General features: G+C 40.5%; 1 protein-coding gene and 1 long non-coding RNA gene across 8 annotated transcripts in view; one reads left to right on the forward strand and one right to left on the reverse strand.

Moving 5' to 3' along the window:
- Nucleotides 1–8383, forward strand: part of TRAF5 (TNF receptor associated factor 5) — a 51674-nt gene extending 43291 nt beyond the window's left edge. For all 7 annotated transcript variants that reach the window (XM_037737401.1, XM_037737402.1, XM_037737403.1 and 4 more), the window contains 3 exons: nucleotides 3066–3206; nucleotides 4847–5015; nucleotides 5657–8383. In XM_037737401.1, coding sequence (XP_037593329.1) covers nucleotides 3066–3206; nucleotides 4847–5015; nucleotides 5657–6234 — 888 coding nt within the window. In that variant the 3' untranslated portion in view covers nucleotides 6235–8383. The remainder of the gene's footprint in view (nucleotides 1–3065; nucleotides 3207–4846; nucleotides 5016–5656) is intronic.
- LOC108302144 lies at nucleotides 3612–15643 on the reverse strand. Its single transcript, XR_005199675.1, has 3 exons — nucleotides 15335–15643; nucleotides 4307–4497; nucleotides 3612–3679 (listed from the first exon to the last, which is right to left on the reverse strand). It is a non-coding gene; the product is annotated as an uncharacterized LOC108302144 (long non-coding RNA).
- Nucleotides 15644–15860: the final 217 nt, after the last annotated feature.

The following is a 15860-nucleotide window of genomic DNA, read 5'->3' on the forward strand; positions in this document are numbered from 1 at the left end:
GTAGCTGGGATTACAGGCACGTGCCACCACGCCCAGCTAATTTTTAAAAAATTTTTAGTAGAGACAAGGTTTCACCATCTTGGCCAGGCTGGTCTTGAACTCCTGACCCTCGTGATCCACCCACCTCGACCTCCCAAAGTGCTAGGATTACAGGTGTGAGCCACTGCACCCGGCTATTTTTGTATTTTTTTGTAGAGACAGGGTTTCGCCATGTTGCCCAGGCTGGTCCCGTGAGCTCAAACCATCTGCCTGCCTCAGCCTCCCAAAGGGCTTTGTTTGTTTTTTAAAAGCAAGGCAGTTGGTAATAGCATGGCAATTGATAACAGTGAAGGCTCTGGAGCCAGAATGCCTGCGTTTGCAGCCAGGCTGCACACTAGCCATATGAATTTGGACAAACTACTTCATCTCTCATCCCAAGTTTCCTCATTTGTAAATGGGATTGTGATGATGGTTAAGCTAGTCGCACAATGCCTAACACACAAGAAGCACTTCAGTAGTAGGTGGAAGCAAGATGCTGGAGGTGGTGGTGGTGATGGTGAAGGCTCAACCAAGGCCATGTCAGTGGGCTGGAAAGAGAGCATCAAGAGACATTCTGAGGTTGTAAACCTCATGTAGTAAGCTGAGTAAACGGGGACATGGTAATGATATTAACTGAGATTGGCCTACAGAACTGGAGCAGGTTAGAGGTGAGGGGGCACAGAGAGACAAGGAGTTTGCTTTTGGTCAGGCAGGTAGGGAGAAGTCAGCTCTAAGGGTCTAAATAAAGGATTCTAGGGCCAGAGATCAAATGATTCTCTCAGCCATTTGTGTATTCATTCATAAAACATGTATCAAATGCCTTTTCTGTGCCAGGCACTGTCCTAGGCTCTGAGGATAAAGAAATAAGCAGATGTAGTCTCAAGAAACAATTTTGTGGAGGAGAAGACCAAAACAACAACAAAAAGCAAGTTATAAGTGTGATAATGATGATTTATGCACTAGAATGTGAACAGGGTATCATGGAACTTGAGAGGTGGTCTGGGTGGGTGGTACTAGTAAGGAATATTTCCAAGAGGATGTGCCTGTGAGTGGAGGCTTAAAAAGTGGTAGTTTTTAGATGAATAGAGGAGTGTCTGAGAGAGCAGGGCCTGATGGGAAATAAGAGTTGTGTGGTCTTGCTGGGCAAGGATGCATATAGAATGTGAATGGGCTTGAGGCTGAAAGTATAGCCAGGGTCAGGTCATGTAGGGCCCAGTGTCACCTATAAAAGCAAGCCGCTAGAGACCTTTATGCAGGGAATGCTCAAGACCAGATTTTTCTCTTAATATTATTCTGGTCACAGTATGGAGTACAAATTGAAGGAGAACAAGACTAAAGCCAGGGGGAGCATTCATGCTGTTCATTCATTTAACAAACATTTATCAAGCACCTACAGGTGCCAGGCACCAGTCCAGTTGCTGGGGTCATAGTGGACTGTGAGATTCATGCCAGTCCCGGCTCCCATGGAGCTTATGTTCTAGCGTGTGTTGTGGGTAGAACCGGTGGAGCAGGACCAGTTAGAAAGCTACTGTAGTAGCCCAAGGGAGAAATAATGAAGACTGAAGCTAGTGCTGAAATGAGAAATGGATGTGAGTCTTTTTCTTTCTATTGTCAGTAAAAGTTAAAGTTGGCACCTGTTGCGGATTGAATGGATGTGGGAATAAGAGAAGAGCTGTCTAGGATCAGCTTTAGGTATCTAGTTGTTTCCCTCAAGTAGATTATATCTGTCAATATGCTACCCACATGTTTTGCCTATCACTTGCTGGGTTGTATGCTGATGGGTTACTTAAACTCTGTACCTCTGTTTCCTTAACTGAAAAATGAGTCTAGTATTCATGCAACTCGTAGGGTTCTTTGAGGCGTACAAGAGCTAATGAATAAAAGGGTATGACAGACAGCAAATTTTTGCTATTATTATTATTGATACTATGCATATAGGATTTAATGTGGTATGGTGATCAGTACTCTTAGTTTTATTTATTTATTTGTTTATATTTTTGAGATGGAGTTTTGCTCTTGTTGCCGAGGCTGGAGTGCAATGGTGCTATCTTGGCTCACAGCAACCTCTGCCTCCTGGGTTCAAGCAATTTTCCTGCCTCAGCCTCCCAAGTAGCTGGGATTACAGGCGTGAGCCACCATGCCCAGCTAATTTTTTTGTATTTTTTAGTAGTGATGGGGTTTCTCCATGTTGGTTAGGCTGGTCTTAAGCTCCCAACCTCAAGTGATCCACCAGCCTCAGCCTCCCAAAGTGTTGGGATTACAGGTGTGAGCCACCACGCCCAGCCTACTTTTATTTTGCTTTAAGAGCCAAGGTGTCACTATGTTACCCAGGCTGGACTCAATCTCCTGGGCTCAAGTGATCCTCCCCCATCAGCCTTCCAGGTATCTTGGATTACAGGTATGTTCTGCTGTGCCTGGCTTCTGTGGTTGCTTAACAAGTGCATGTTGAATGAATGAAGAGAACTAGTTAAGTAAATTCAGTCAAGTGATGTCTGTCATTAGATGAACCATCATTGTAGGATAGGTATAGAAAAGGCTGATGAGAAATTCTGTGGATGTGCCTTTTTGGAACCACCTGTAAATATCTTCCTACAGCCAGGAACGGTGGCTCAGGCCTGTAATCCCAGAACTTTGGGAGGCTGAGGCGGGCGGATCACAAGGTCAGGAGATTGAGACTATGCTGGCCAACATGGTGAAACCCTATCTCTTCTAAAAATACAAAAATTAGCTAGGTGTGGTGGTGCATGCCTGTAGTCCCAGCTACTTGGGAGGCTGAGGCAGGAGAATCGCTTGAACCCAGGAGGCAGAGGTTACAGTGAGCTGAGATCACGCCACTGTACTCTAGCCTGGGCAACAGAGTAACATTCCGTCTCAAAAAAAAAAAAAAAATCTTCCTACAATTATGTAGGACTCTATCTATAAATATTTTCCTAGAAATAAATATGTATTTTTTTCCTAGATACTTTCCTAGCTGCAAGTACGATTTTAACTTACATGCATGCCGTTACATTCAATGGCCTTATTTTTCCTCACATTCCTGTTATTAGATTTCTGGCCTACACAAGAGCCTAGGACAGAAAGAAAGTAAAATCCAGCAGCTAGAAGAAACTATAAGTAAAATTGAAAAGGAGTTCAAGCAGTATACACAGTTTTTTGGCAGAAATGGAAGCTTCCTCTCAAACATCCAGGTAAGAAGTGGCCTTTCTGTTGAAAGCCAAGATTTGGCTTTCAATTGCAGTGAGAATTTTTCTTTTAACTGTTTAAATAGAAATAATTTAAAATATACAGAAAAGCTGTAAGAATAAGATGGTGCTAAGAACACTTGTATAACCTCCACCCAGATTCACTCATGGTCAACATTCTGTGCTGTTTGCTTCATCATTCATGCTCCCTGCTGCTGCCCCTTCCCCGATGTGTGTGTGCACGCGCATGTGCGCTTGCTAAACCATTTGAGAGTACACTGTGTATATTATTGCCCTTTACCTCTACATATTAATACTTCAGTATATATTTCCTCAGAATAAAGATCTTCTTTTACACAACCCCAGTAACTTTAACATTGATACAACACTTCTATATAATTTATAGCCATTAGAGTTTTAATTAATGTTGGGCCAATATTAATCATTTGATTGCAGAGTCATTGAGAGCATCTGTAGTCCTGTATTTTGTAGTCAACAAGTGAAATATTAATTCCCTTGAGAAGAAAATGCTTTAAACATCCACTAAAATATAGCAAAAAGAAGTACTTTGTAAATTATGAATGTTAAGTAACCATAAATGAATTCTGATGAATAACATCTTTATCATGATTATAAAATTTATAGTGAAAAAGATTTCAAGACATGTGGTATAGGAAATATGTTTGAAACTTAGATTATCCCAGAAAATCTAGGCCCTATCATTTCCATATTTGTCCAGCACATTACATACATACATACCCCCCACATATACATACAATATATATGTATGTGAAATATATATGTAAGATATATGCATATGTGTATATACATATATATGTACAGATGCTCCTTGACTTACAATGGAGTCATGTCCTGATAAACCCATTAAGTTGAAAATATCATGTCAAAAATATATTTAGTACACCTAACCTGTTAATCATAGCTTAGCCAAGTATACCTTAAATGCGCTCAGAACACTTACGTTAGCCTACAGTTGGGCAGTCATCTAACACAAAGTCTATTATATACTAAAGTATTGAATTCCCCATGTAATTTATCAAATACTGAAAGTGAAAAAATAAAATGGGTACTCTGAATAGCCATACCTTGTATATACACACACACAGAAAGGAAGGAGTAGTTTTATTAATCTTTTCCACCTGAGAGAGCAGTCAGGCGTTTAGGCCTTACTCAGGGCCTTCTGTACCACCTGTAGAGCTCAGGCCAGAGCAGGTGGGCCTATTCCCTCTCATTCTCCACCTTCTGGCAGAGCAGGAGTGAATCAGGAGACTGGCCTCTAAGAAGAGAAAGAAGTGATAGGGCAAGAGGAGAGAGAACATGAAAATAAATATATAAAGATGGATTAGAGAACCAAGCAGAGGGAAATTTCAAAGGGAGGATAAAAATTAGATAAAGAGAAGTTCAAACATTTAGAACAGGAGCTGTGGTAAGAGAGGAGGAGGAGGAAGATAATTACGTGGCTTATTTCTCTGTGATCCTCATTGAATTTTATTTTCTGGACTTGTATTTTTCATCCTGTTAATTGATTGATTAAATGTGATATGTTTGAATTGAAAAAAAAAGTTAATGAATTACTAAAATAGTAACTAATTTTTTAAACATCATGATCCATTTTGTAATGAAAGGTTTTTGCCAGTCACATTGACAAGTTGGCTTTGCTAGAAGCTCAAATGCATCAATTATCACAAACTGTTAAACAGCAACAAAATGAATTTGACCTGAGGCCTTTGATGGAAGCAGTTGATACAGTGAAACAGAAAATTACCCTGCTAGAATACAATGATCAAAGATTAGGTATGTCTGATATCTTATTTCTCTTTTGGTGACTCATTTGTCTGCATGTGTTCATGAAACAAACATCTAGCCAAATAGAGAGTCACATCTGTCCAGGATAAATAATGGCGGAATCTGCTATTTGTGAGAGCGTCGTGAGATTTCTAGCTACTCAGGCAAAAATGAGGAAGGACCATGAGCGGGGTTGGGGGACTGGGCTAGGAAATTCCAAGACTGGAAACAGGACTGCAAATTCCAACAGGGATTGATGACTTTTAAGAAGAGTGGAAAATAATGAGAAAGCGCAGGGAGAGATATGGTGGGATCATTGTTTAGGTATGGAAAAATATAAAAGGGTTTGACTATTTAAAAGCATTCTAGTTGGAAAAGTATGGGGCTCAGCATGCTGATTCACGCTAGTTGAATGCTCAGTGTGTCTTCTCTACACTTCAGTGAGTTTGAGTACACATCCAGGTTTCCTTGGAGGCAGTGTGCCGAGACATGATATTTCCTGAGTTAGTATTATTACAATAAATGCTCCATTTTCGGACACTGAATTCGGGTCATCTTTAAGATACCAGAATTCCCAAATTCCACTTTGGGAAAATTCTAAGTATATGTTTTAGGCGTATGCAACCTTTTTTTTTTTTCCTTATTTGCAGCTGTTTTAGAAGAGGAAACTAACAAACATGATACCCACATTAATATTCATAAAGCACAGCTGAATAAAAATGAAGAGCGATTTAAATTGCTGGAGGGTACTTGCTATAATGGAAAGCTCATTTGGAAGGTGACAGATTACAAGATGAAGAAGAGGGAGGCGGTGGATGGGCACACAGTGTCCATCTTCAGCCAGTCTTTCTACACCAGCCACTGTGGCTACCGGCTCTGTGCTAGAGCATACCTGAATGGGGATGGGTCTGGGAAGGGGACACACCTGTCCCTGTACTTTGTGGTCATGCGAGGAGAGTTTGACTCATTGTTGCAGTGGCCATTCAGGCAGAGGGTAACCCTGATGCTTCTGGACCAGAGTGGCAAAAAGAACCACATTATGGAGACCTTCAAGGCTGACCCCAATAGCAGCAGCTTTAAAAGACCTGATGGGGAGATGAACATTGCGTCTGGCTGTCCCCGCTTTGTGGCTCATTCTGTTTTGGAGAATGCCAGGAACACCTACATTAAAGATGACACTCTGTTCTTCAAAGTGGCCGTGGACTTAACTGACCTGGAGGATCTCTAGTCACTGTTTATGGGGTGATAAGAGGATTTCTTGGGGCCAGAACCATGGAGGAGAGCACATTTGATTATCATATTGACCTGGATTTAGACTCAAAGCACATTTGTATTTGCCTTTTTCCTTTGAAGTCAGTTTAAAACTTCTGAAGTGCTGTCTTTTTACATTTTACTCTGTCCCAGTTTGAAAGTTAAAACACCTAGAATACCCTATTATTTATATTTTTATATTTCTTGAAAGATGGTAAGTTTCTTGAAGTTTTCGGGGCGTTTCTCTTTTACTGGTGTTTAGCGCAGTGTCTCAGGCACTCTAAATATTGAATGTTATGGAGGACATAGAGGCAGCAGAATTCCCAGTTGAAATGCTTTGATATTTTATTGTTTGGCCTGTTGATTCTAGACCTGGCCTCAGCCTGCAAAAGCCGTCTTTATAAAGATAAGGTAGGCTGTTCCAGGTAAGTAGTGGGTGATGTAGTTACAAAGATAACATGCTCAGTTTCGACCTTTTTTTTTTTCCAGTTAAATGCTAAATACATGGAAATTACTATACCTCTAAGTATTTTTATGAAATTCATTAGCAGTTTGCAAGCACAATTTTGCAAGGCCACACAAGAACTGGTGAATGGGGTAAGGATTTTCATTCTCCCTGAAGTAAAGCAGAAAGTACTGCTTAGTAATATATAAGATATAGCCAGCCAGCTACGGTTCAGATTTCATTAGGTTCAACCCTATGAAAAAAACTAATTTCATAGGTCAAATGTGGTCAAAAATTAGCAGTTTCATAAGATTCAACCAAATAAATATATATGTACATATATATACACATATATATATATACACATATCCACCTATATGTGTATGTATATAAACAGTTTGAATGTATTTTGATAACAATAATAAATCAATGTGAAGATGGATAGAATTTAGTACATGATAGAGAAAATGTCATAAATGGATAAAAGGAATTTACAACTTGGGGAGAAAACCTTTGCAGTTTCCTGTGGGTGTCAGAAGTACTCTCAGCCAAAGCTGATGGCTAAAACAGTATTTCCTATTCTCTGAGAACTTTCTTTTTTGAGTCAAAGTGTCGCTCTGTCACCCAGCCTGGAATGCAATGGCACAATCTCAGCTCACTGCAACCTCCACCTCCTGGGTTCAAGTGATTTTCCTGCCTCAGCCTCCTGAGTAGCTGGGATTACAGGTGTCCGCCACCACACCTGGTTGTATTCTTATTAGAGACAGGGTTTCGCCATGTTGGCCAAGATGGTCGCAAACTCCTGACCTCAAGTGATCCATTGCCTCAGCCTCCCAAGGTGCTGAGATTACAGGCGTGGCCCACCGCGCCCAGCCTCTGAGAACTTTTGAATTTGTAAGCTGATATGCAAATGGGCATTTATATAAACTTGTAATATTTCTTGTCAGAATTCTAAGTACTGTGTGAAGAACAGAAATGATCATGTTTTTATACATCTATCTGTATGGGTCTGAAGGTGTATATACAAATTGAGATGAGTCCATATGACTCTTGATGAGCCCGAGTTTGACCACAAAAAAATGCCAAGTTGCCTTGAGCCCTTCTGCATTGTTATGCCACTTCCTACTGCTCATATACAGGCTGCCTCTCCTGGACACGCAGGGATGCGTATGGGCCATGGGCCCCTGCAGAGCTGCTCACCTGGTAATGACCATGCACCTTACAATTTCTGAACAGTTAGCCCTATAGAAGAAGCGTGAGTTATATGAGTGTCTTCTGGGAAGAGGAACCTTCTTAATCTCTCCTGTGGGATTTTCAGCATTTGTGCTGCCAAAGCAAGCACTCTTCTGAGGGATTTTCAAAATGCTAAAGACTCATACTGCAGCAGTCATCCCAGATGATTAAATTCAAAGAAATAGGTTCACATTAGGAACATACTAAAGAACCAGAGTGTTGCTGTTGGTGAACTGTGCACAGTTGATGCTCAACACATCACCTGAAACAAACTCAGGAAACATTTCTGTAGCCCACACAGCCAGAACCAGGTGCTCAGTGTGTTTGTTTTTAATGTTCTTCATCATATCCAAGTTCACTGTATCTTCCTGGGCAGTGGAAGATCATATTGTTGTAACTTCTTTTAAGTAGTTGATGTGGAAAACATTTTAAAGTGAATTTGTCAAAATGCTGGTTTTGTGTTTTATCCAACTTTTGTGCATGTGTAGAAAGTATGTCATGGCATGGTTTGCTTAGGAGTTCAGAGTTCCTTCATCATTGAAATAATGATAAGCGATCCCAGAACAAGGAGTTCTACAGCAAAAAGCACCCCTTTTTCACAAAACAAGAGTTGTGATTTTTGTTTAAAACAAGGTATATCCATGTAAACTATTTTTCCTTTTATGAATGAAATAGTAATTTTTCTTCTGTATCAATAAGATTTAAATTTTTGTTTCCATTTTGGGTTAATTTTGGTTCCTGATAAAAAGATAACAATGTGCTAAGCATAAAGGGGGAGTTAATATCCTTGAGAAAGTTACAGAAGGATTACAGTGGGAGTGTGTGTGGAGGTGCGTATTAATGCTTATTAACAGGTCTGAAATCTGACCCGATTTCCACATTTGGTATTTTCAGAGAAACAAGAGATAGTCACAGCCAGGATCAATTCACAGTGCCAGTCCTGAATACAAGCTAATAGGACAGTGAGGTACAAACCCTTCATGTGGTCCCTGGATAATCAGTCCACACTACTGACTACCTCTTCTCTTAGACAGCAGTTGGAGGCTGGGCGTGGTGGCTCACACCTGTAATCCCGGCACTTTGGAGACTGAGGTGGGCGGATCACCTGAGGTTGGAAGTTCGAGACCAGCCAACATGGAGAAATGCCATCTCTAGTAAAAAATATGAAATTAGCTGGGTGTGGTGGTGGATGCCTGTAATCCCAGCTACTCGGGAGGCTGAGACAGGAGAATCACTTGAACCCAGGAGGCAGAGGTTGCAGTGAGCCGAGATTGTGCCATTGCACTCCAGCCTGGGCAATAAGAGCGAAACTCCATCTCAAAAATAAAAAAAAAAGCAGTTGGAGATATACATCTCAATCTTATATAAGAATTCTGAGCTGGAGGCCCGGCACGGTGGCCCAGGCCTGTAATCCCAGCACTTTGGGAGGCCAAGGTGGGTGGATCATGAGGTCAAGAGATAAGACCATCCTGGCCAACATGGTGAAACTCTGTCTCTACTAAAAATACAAAAATTAGCTCAGTGTGGTGGCTTGCGCCTGTAATCCCAGCTACTCGGGATGCTGAGGCAGGATAATCACTTGAACCCAGGAGGCGGAGGTTGCAGCGAGCTGAGATTGTGCAACTGCACTCCAGCCTGGTGACAGAGTGAGACTCTGTCTCCAAAAAAAAAAAAACCTACTAAGTATTCCGAGCTGGCTGGAGATAAAGGTTTGATGGAGGCACAGTAGGGGTCCCCGATGGTGAAATCACACAGGAATAACACATTCTATGGGAAGACAAAGAAGAGCCTGCAAAGCATTTGCAGAAGGAATGATCAGAGGTAAGAGAAACACCAAAGAAAGTGGGAAGAGAAAAGAATGTCAACAGGGCCAAATGCCAGCCTGGGAATAGTAGCTGCTCCCAGACCATTCCCATAGTCCTTGTGAACTCACTATCACCCCCATGCTGCTCTCTCCTCAAGTCTGCATCTCTGACCCTGGTCTTTGCCATGAGATACAGACTCCTACATCTGAGTACCTGCTGAACACCTAAATTTAGGAGTCCCATGGGGACTTTAAGGACCACTTCACCATACTGAACTGGAAATCTTCCCACCTTCCCCAACGCTGCCAACCTATTACTCCTCCATTTCTTCTACCTCAGTGACATCATTGTCCAAGCCAAAAGTTTGGACACTATTCTAGATTCTTCCCCCACCTTCCCCATCCAGTAACCTACCCTGCACTGCCAATTTGACCTCCAAATAATTTCTTTAGAAGTATTCCTACTACTTACCCCTGCTCAGTGCTACTGTTCTATTTCAGGTCTACATTATTTTTTAACTCATAACTATTCTTCCTATTTTTAGTTTTGCCTCTTTGAAATCCAACCTTTACACTGTCACCTGATGATCTATCTCAAATCTGAGTATGACTCTGACCTCATCCACACTGTGGCTTCATAGCCCATAGGAAAAAGCCCAGCCTCCATGGAGTGGCATACAAGGCCTTCCGTGACCACTTCTACCATTCCAGCCTCACCTTCTGACATTTCTGCTTTGCATGTAGCAACCACCCCAAGCTAGCTGACATTTGTCTGAGCTTGTGCTACATGTCTGTCTGGAATACTTTTTTTTTTTTTTTTTTTTAATTTTTTAGATAGGGCCTTAGTCTGTCACCCAGGCTGCAGTGCAGTGGTGCAATTACAGTTGACTGCAGCCTTGACCTCCCTGGATTCAGGTGATCCTTCCACCTCTGCCTCCCAAGTAGATGGAACTACAGGCTTGCAACACCATGCCTGGCTAATTTTTTTTGTATTTTCTGTAGAGATGGGGTTTTACCATGTTGCCTAGGCTGGTCTCAAATTCCTGGGTTCAAGTGATCCGTCTGCTCCAGCCTACCAAAGAGCTGTGATTACAGGTGTGAGCCCCCATGTCTGGCCTGGAATACTCTTCTTTATTTTTACCTTCTTTGCCTGGATAATTCTTGCCCTTCAAGAGTCTGCTTTGGCCTCATCTTCTCTGGGAATCCTTCCTAAAGGTTCCTTTAATCTGTAATCCCACTCCCACATTTCACCCTTTGTAACTGCCCATTGGGTTCATTTTGCCCATTGTCCAGATAGAGCTGGTTTATCAAGACAAATAAATTGCAATAGAGAAAGAATTTAATTCACACAGCTGGTTTGCACAGGAGACCCCAGTTTTATTATTGCTCAAATCAGTCTCCTAAAAATTTAAAAACTGGGGTTAAGGATAATCTCATGGGTGGGGGGCAGGTAGTGGGGAGTGCTGACTGGTCCCCCAGGAAATGGTGAGTCAAAGTTGTTCTCTAGTGCTGAGTCAGTTACTGAGTGGAAGCCACAAGACCATCGATCTGGGTAGGACCAGCTGATCCATCCAGTGTGGGGTCTGAAAATACCTTGAGCACCAATCCTAGGTTTTATAATAGTGATGTTATCCCTAGGAGCAATTAGGGAGGCTTAGACTCATAGCCTCTAACTCTATGACTCCTAAACAATAATTTCTAATCTGTGGCTAACTGGTTAGTCCTACAAAGGCAGTCGAGTCCCCAGGCAGTAAGGAGGTTTGTTTTGGGATAGAACTGTTGTCATCTTTGTTTCAAAGTAAAACTATAAGTTTCTCCCAAAGTTTTTCTGCCTATACTCAGAAATGCACAAGAACAGCTTGGGGGTTAGAAGTGAGATGGAGTTGGTTAGGTCAGATCTCTTTCACTGACATAATTGGCTGTCATAATTTCTGCAAAGTTCGGTTTCACCTTCACTATGTCAAGAGTCCTTGCTCTGTGCTGCTTACTTCCTTGCGCATATCTCAATTGCTCAACTTTTCTTTTTCTGGAAAACAAATGTTGACTACATATTTGTCAGATTGTGTGAGTTACAAATAGAACAGCTATTGACCCTGTCCTCCTCAGACTTCTAATCTGTAGGTCAATCACAAGTGGTACAGAAAAATGATCAGTGTGTAAATGTTCCCAGCCTCCGGACTGACAAAAGACTTTGCCTTTCAACTTCTTTCCCCAGTGCCCTAAGAAATTATACCTCTCAGACGTGTTCTGAATGTTTATGATGCAAAATAAGAGAACAGGCAGAAACACATTTGAAAGGTGACCTCTAAGGGAAAGGTTTATGGAGAATAGCTGAACAGATCTACATAAGGATTGGAGAGAATTAAAGAAGAGAGAGGAGGGAATTCGAAAGATCCTCCAGTGTGTCTGGGTACTGTTGTTTTCCACATTTGGCCTCTGGCTCTTCTGGAGAGTGTGCAAACTACAAGATATTGTTAAAGTCCTTTTCTTTCTCAACCAGAGTGGATCCTGTTGTTCGTAACTAACAGTCTGACCTAATCAAGCTGAGATCTGAAAGATGAGTCAGCTATGGGAAGAGCTATCAGGGTGTATCAGTATCCGGGCACAGGGTACTGAAGAGTGTTGGCTCAAGGAACCGAGAAAAGGATAGGTGGTAGGAGTGCTGTAGACATCAAGAGAATGAGAGTTGAGGAGGTTAGAGAGGGAGGCATAGGGTTTAGAATCTGAGGGCTCAGGCCATTGTGAGAAGTTTATGGTTTATGTAAAGTATAATGAAAGTTAACATGTTTTTGGCAGAGGGTGCATGATCTGATTAACGTTTTCTCTCTTGTGTGGAGAGTAGATTAGAAGGGGGACATGAGAGGACTTGGGAAGAGTATTTAAGGTTAAATCATATTGAAATTGCATTTCATGTCTGTTCCCTTATGAGATCATTGAAGCCAAGAACCATATCTAATTCAAAAGTGCATAGTAGGTGCTCAAATAGTGTATTAAGCTGAATGAATACATACAATAATGCACTGCAATTTTTATAACAACTCTGATAGGCAGGTCTTCTGCCCATTCCATAGATGAAAAAAATGGTGAAGAGATCCAAGTACTAGGCACTGCCCTAAGAATGTTACATATATTAACACATTGATCTTACAACCTCATGAGGTATATGCTATTTTATCTCCACTTTACAAATGAAACAACTGAGGCACAGAGAGTTTATGTAATAAGCTCTAGGTTACTCAGCTAAAAAGTGGTAGTGCTAGGACTTGAATCCAGGTAGTCTGGCCTCACAGTCTCCAGTCTTAACCACTACACAGACTGCCTCATATGGATACTGATGACTTCTACACACACACACATGCATATAATGATATACCTTTAAATGAGTTAGAAGAGTACTATTCATAGAATAAAAATCAAATATAACTTTCAAACCACTAAAGTGGGAAAAAATTGGAAAAAGAAACTGTCAAACCAAAGGCAGAAAAGAGAACAGGAAGCATGATACATACAATGAGTGAGATCTATCCATGAATAAGTTAAGTGTTACTATTAAGAGGGAAATTTCAAATGAGGGGGACATATACATGCTTTTAAAAAACATACCAAAAACAAAATGGAGCTAATAACTGAATGAGCTATATATTCAGAGAAACTCTTGCACATGTGTACCAGGAAACACGTACAAGAAAATTTACTATCAGTAGTTTGTAGTGGGGAAAAAAAAGGAGGGCAAAAAAAAAATAACCTGTGTTGGCATGGAGTGGAGCAACAGCAGCTCTCCTGCATTGCTGGTGGAAGGGTAAGCTGGTATAACCACTGGAGAACAATTTGGCAATATCAGAGTTGAACTGTGCAAGCCCTTCCACCTTGCAATTCCATTTCTAGATATTATGTAAAAGAAATTTTTACCATATGTCTAAGAAGCTGTATACAAGCGTTAACTCATGTTGCAGTGATAGAAATCAGGAATTATTAAATTGCTAGCAACTTGAGAATGGAGAAATGGTGGTATAGTTATACAATAGAATACTATTCAGTAGTTAAAATAAAAAAAATTAGAACTACAGGAATCAACCTGGGTAAATTTTACATACATAATTATAAGTGACAGAAGCAAGTGACATGAATATCATTTATATTAGGTTTAAAAAGCATAAAACAGTACTGTATGTTACTTAACATTGCTACATGTATATGGATCATATATAAAAGCTTTCATGAGAATGACAGATACCAAATTCAAGGAAGTAGTTAATTCCAAAGGGGAAGAAAGGGAGAATGAGATTGCAGACAGTTTCACAAGGAGCTCTAACTGAATGTTAAAATTTGAAACAAATACGAGAAAATGTTAAAATGGGATAAAGCTAGATGGTCGGTTCACAGGTGTTCATTATATTATTGTCTGTAACTGTATATTCTTGTAATATTTCATATTAAACATTTTAAAGGAAAGTGAAGCTTTCAAAATTCTAGAAAACAATAAAATAAATCCAAAGTAATAAATTAATGAAGACATACATTAATGAAAGAGAAATTACTTTTAAGACAGATTTTATCTATAAAACCAAAAGCTGGTTCGGTAAATATGATCAAGAAAAAGACTCCAATAGAATATATAAGAATATATAAGAACATATAAGAATGGTTGAAAACAATATGAGATTTTAAAAAAATGTTAGCAAATGTAGCTGAAATACTTTTCTAGAAAAATTAAAACTATTTTTCTCAAGAAGCAAAAGAACAAATTATACGTATCAACAACCATGGAAGTTATATAAAAAACAAAACTATCCATTAAGATGGCACCACACCCAGAAGACTTTAAAGATGAGTTCTTCAAAACCTAAGGAATGAATCATTCACACATGCTATGTCTATTCCAGGTCATATAAAAATAAGTTAATCTGATTCCTAGCACAACCTGATATCAAAACTAGACAAGAACAGCAAAAGAAAACCATAAGCCAACCTAACTTAGGTGTATACATGAAAACCCAAAGTTAAATACACAGCAGATTGCATCCAGCAATATACTGAAAAAGTAACATACCAGGATTGTAAGGATGGCTCACTATTAGAAAATCTATTAATGTAGTTATTTTATTGTAGAGTAGTGGAAAAAAGCCATATAATCTTCTCAAAGACTGATAGTGAAAATACTTGGTAAATCTGTCATTTGCTGATTAAAAAAAAAATGGAATAACTTGGTAAACTACAAAAAGAACACAATTTGTCTATACACCCACTCACACACACATCATAAATCTGCAGAAGACATCTTGAATGAAACCTTAGATGCAATCCAAATAACTCCTGGTAAGAAATAAGTACCTCTGTGGCTACTATTCAGGGTTGTATTGGATTCTTGGGAGAAGCCAAAATTGTTATTTACAGACAAACTCTTACCTACAAATTAAAGAGGATTGCCTGTCAAATTATTAGATTACGAAGGTTTAGTGAAGTGACCAGGTAGGTCAACAATCAAAAACCATACTTATATAAGGGTACTAATGGTTAACAGTCCATTAGTAAAACAACAAAATAGCTACGAAAAACTTAAACATGCACAACACCAAGCAAACTGCAACGCTTTACCTAAAGAAAAGAACTGAATAATAATAATAATAATAAAAGCCATATTGCTGGATGGGAATCCTTAATATTGTACTACTATCAAATCTTGGCAAATCTACAAAAATACGGAATCCCAAACAAATCCCTGGAAATCTTTGCCATTTGGCGCCAATGTACGAAATAAATCAGCCCAAGGGTGTGAGGTTCCTCACAGGTGCGTGAAAACGCTTCGCGAGGGGTCCAGCCGCGGACAGAAAAGCCTCAGCCTGAATCCCGCGCCCTTCCAGGTGCCCTCCCCTCCCACCGTGCCCGCAGCCCCCACCAAAGGCTCCGCAACTGGAAGAGCCACTTCTGTCCCGCCCCACTCTGTGGCGTAGGTGGGACATTTCCGGTCGTTTGTTGCGCGTGCGCGCGCTCTGACGTTCCCTGCGTCTCATCCCCGCGCAGCCCTGCCCGTCGGGCGTTGGGTTTCCCGGCGCTAGTAGCGCTGGGTCTTCGGCACCCTCGGTCCGGTTGGGGCTGTCAAGCCGGACCAAATAGGTTGTTT

Source organism: Cebus imitator, unplaced genomic scaffold, assembly GCF_001604975.1.
Source record: "Cebus imitator isolate Cc_AM_T3 unplaced genomic scaffold, Cebus_imitator-1.0 Scaffold38, whole genome shotgun sequence".
NCBI lineage: Eukaryota > Metazoa > Chordata > Mammalia > Primates > Cebidae > Cebus > Cebus imitator.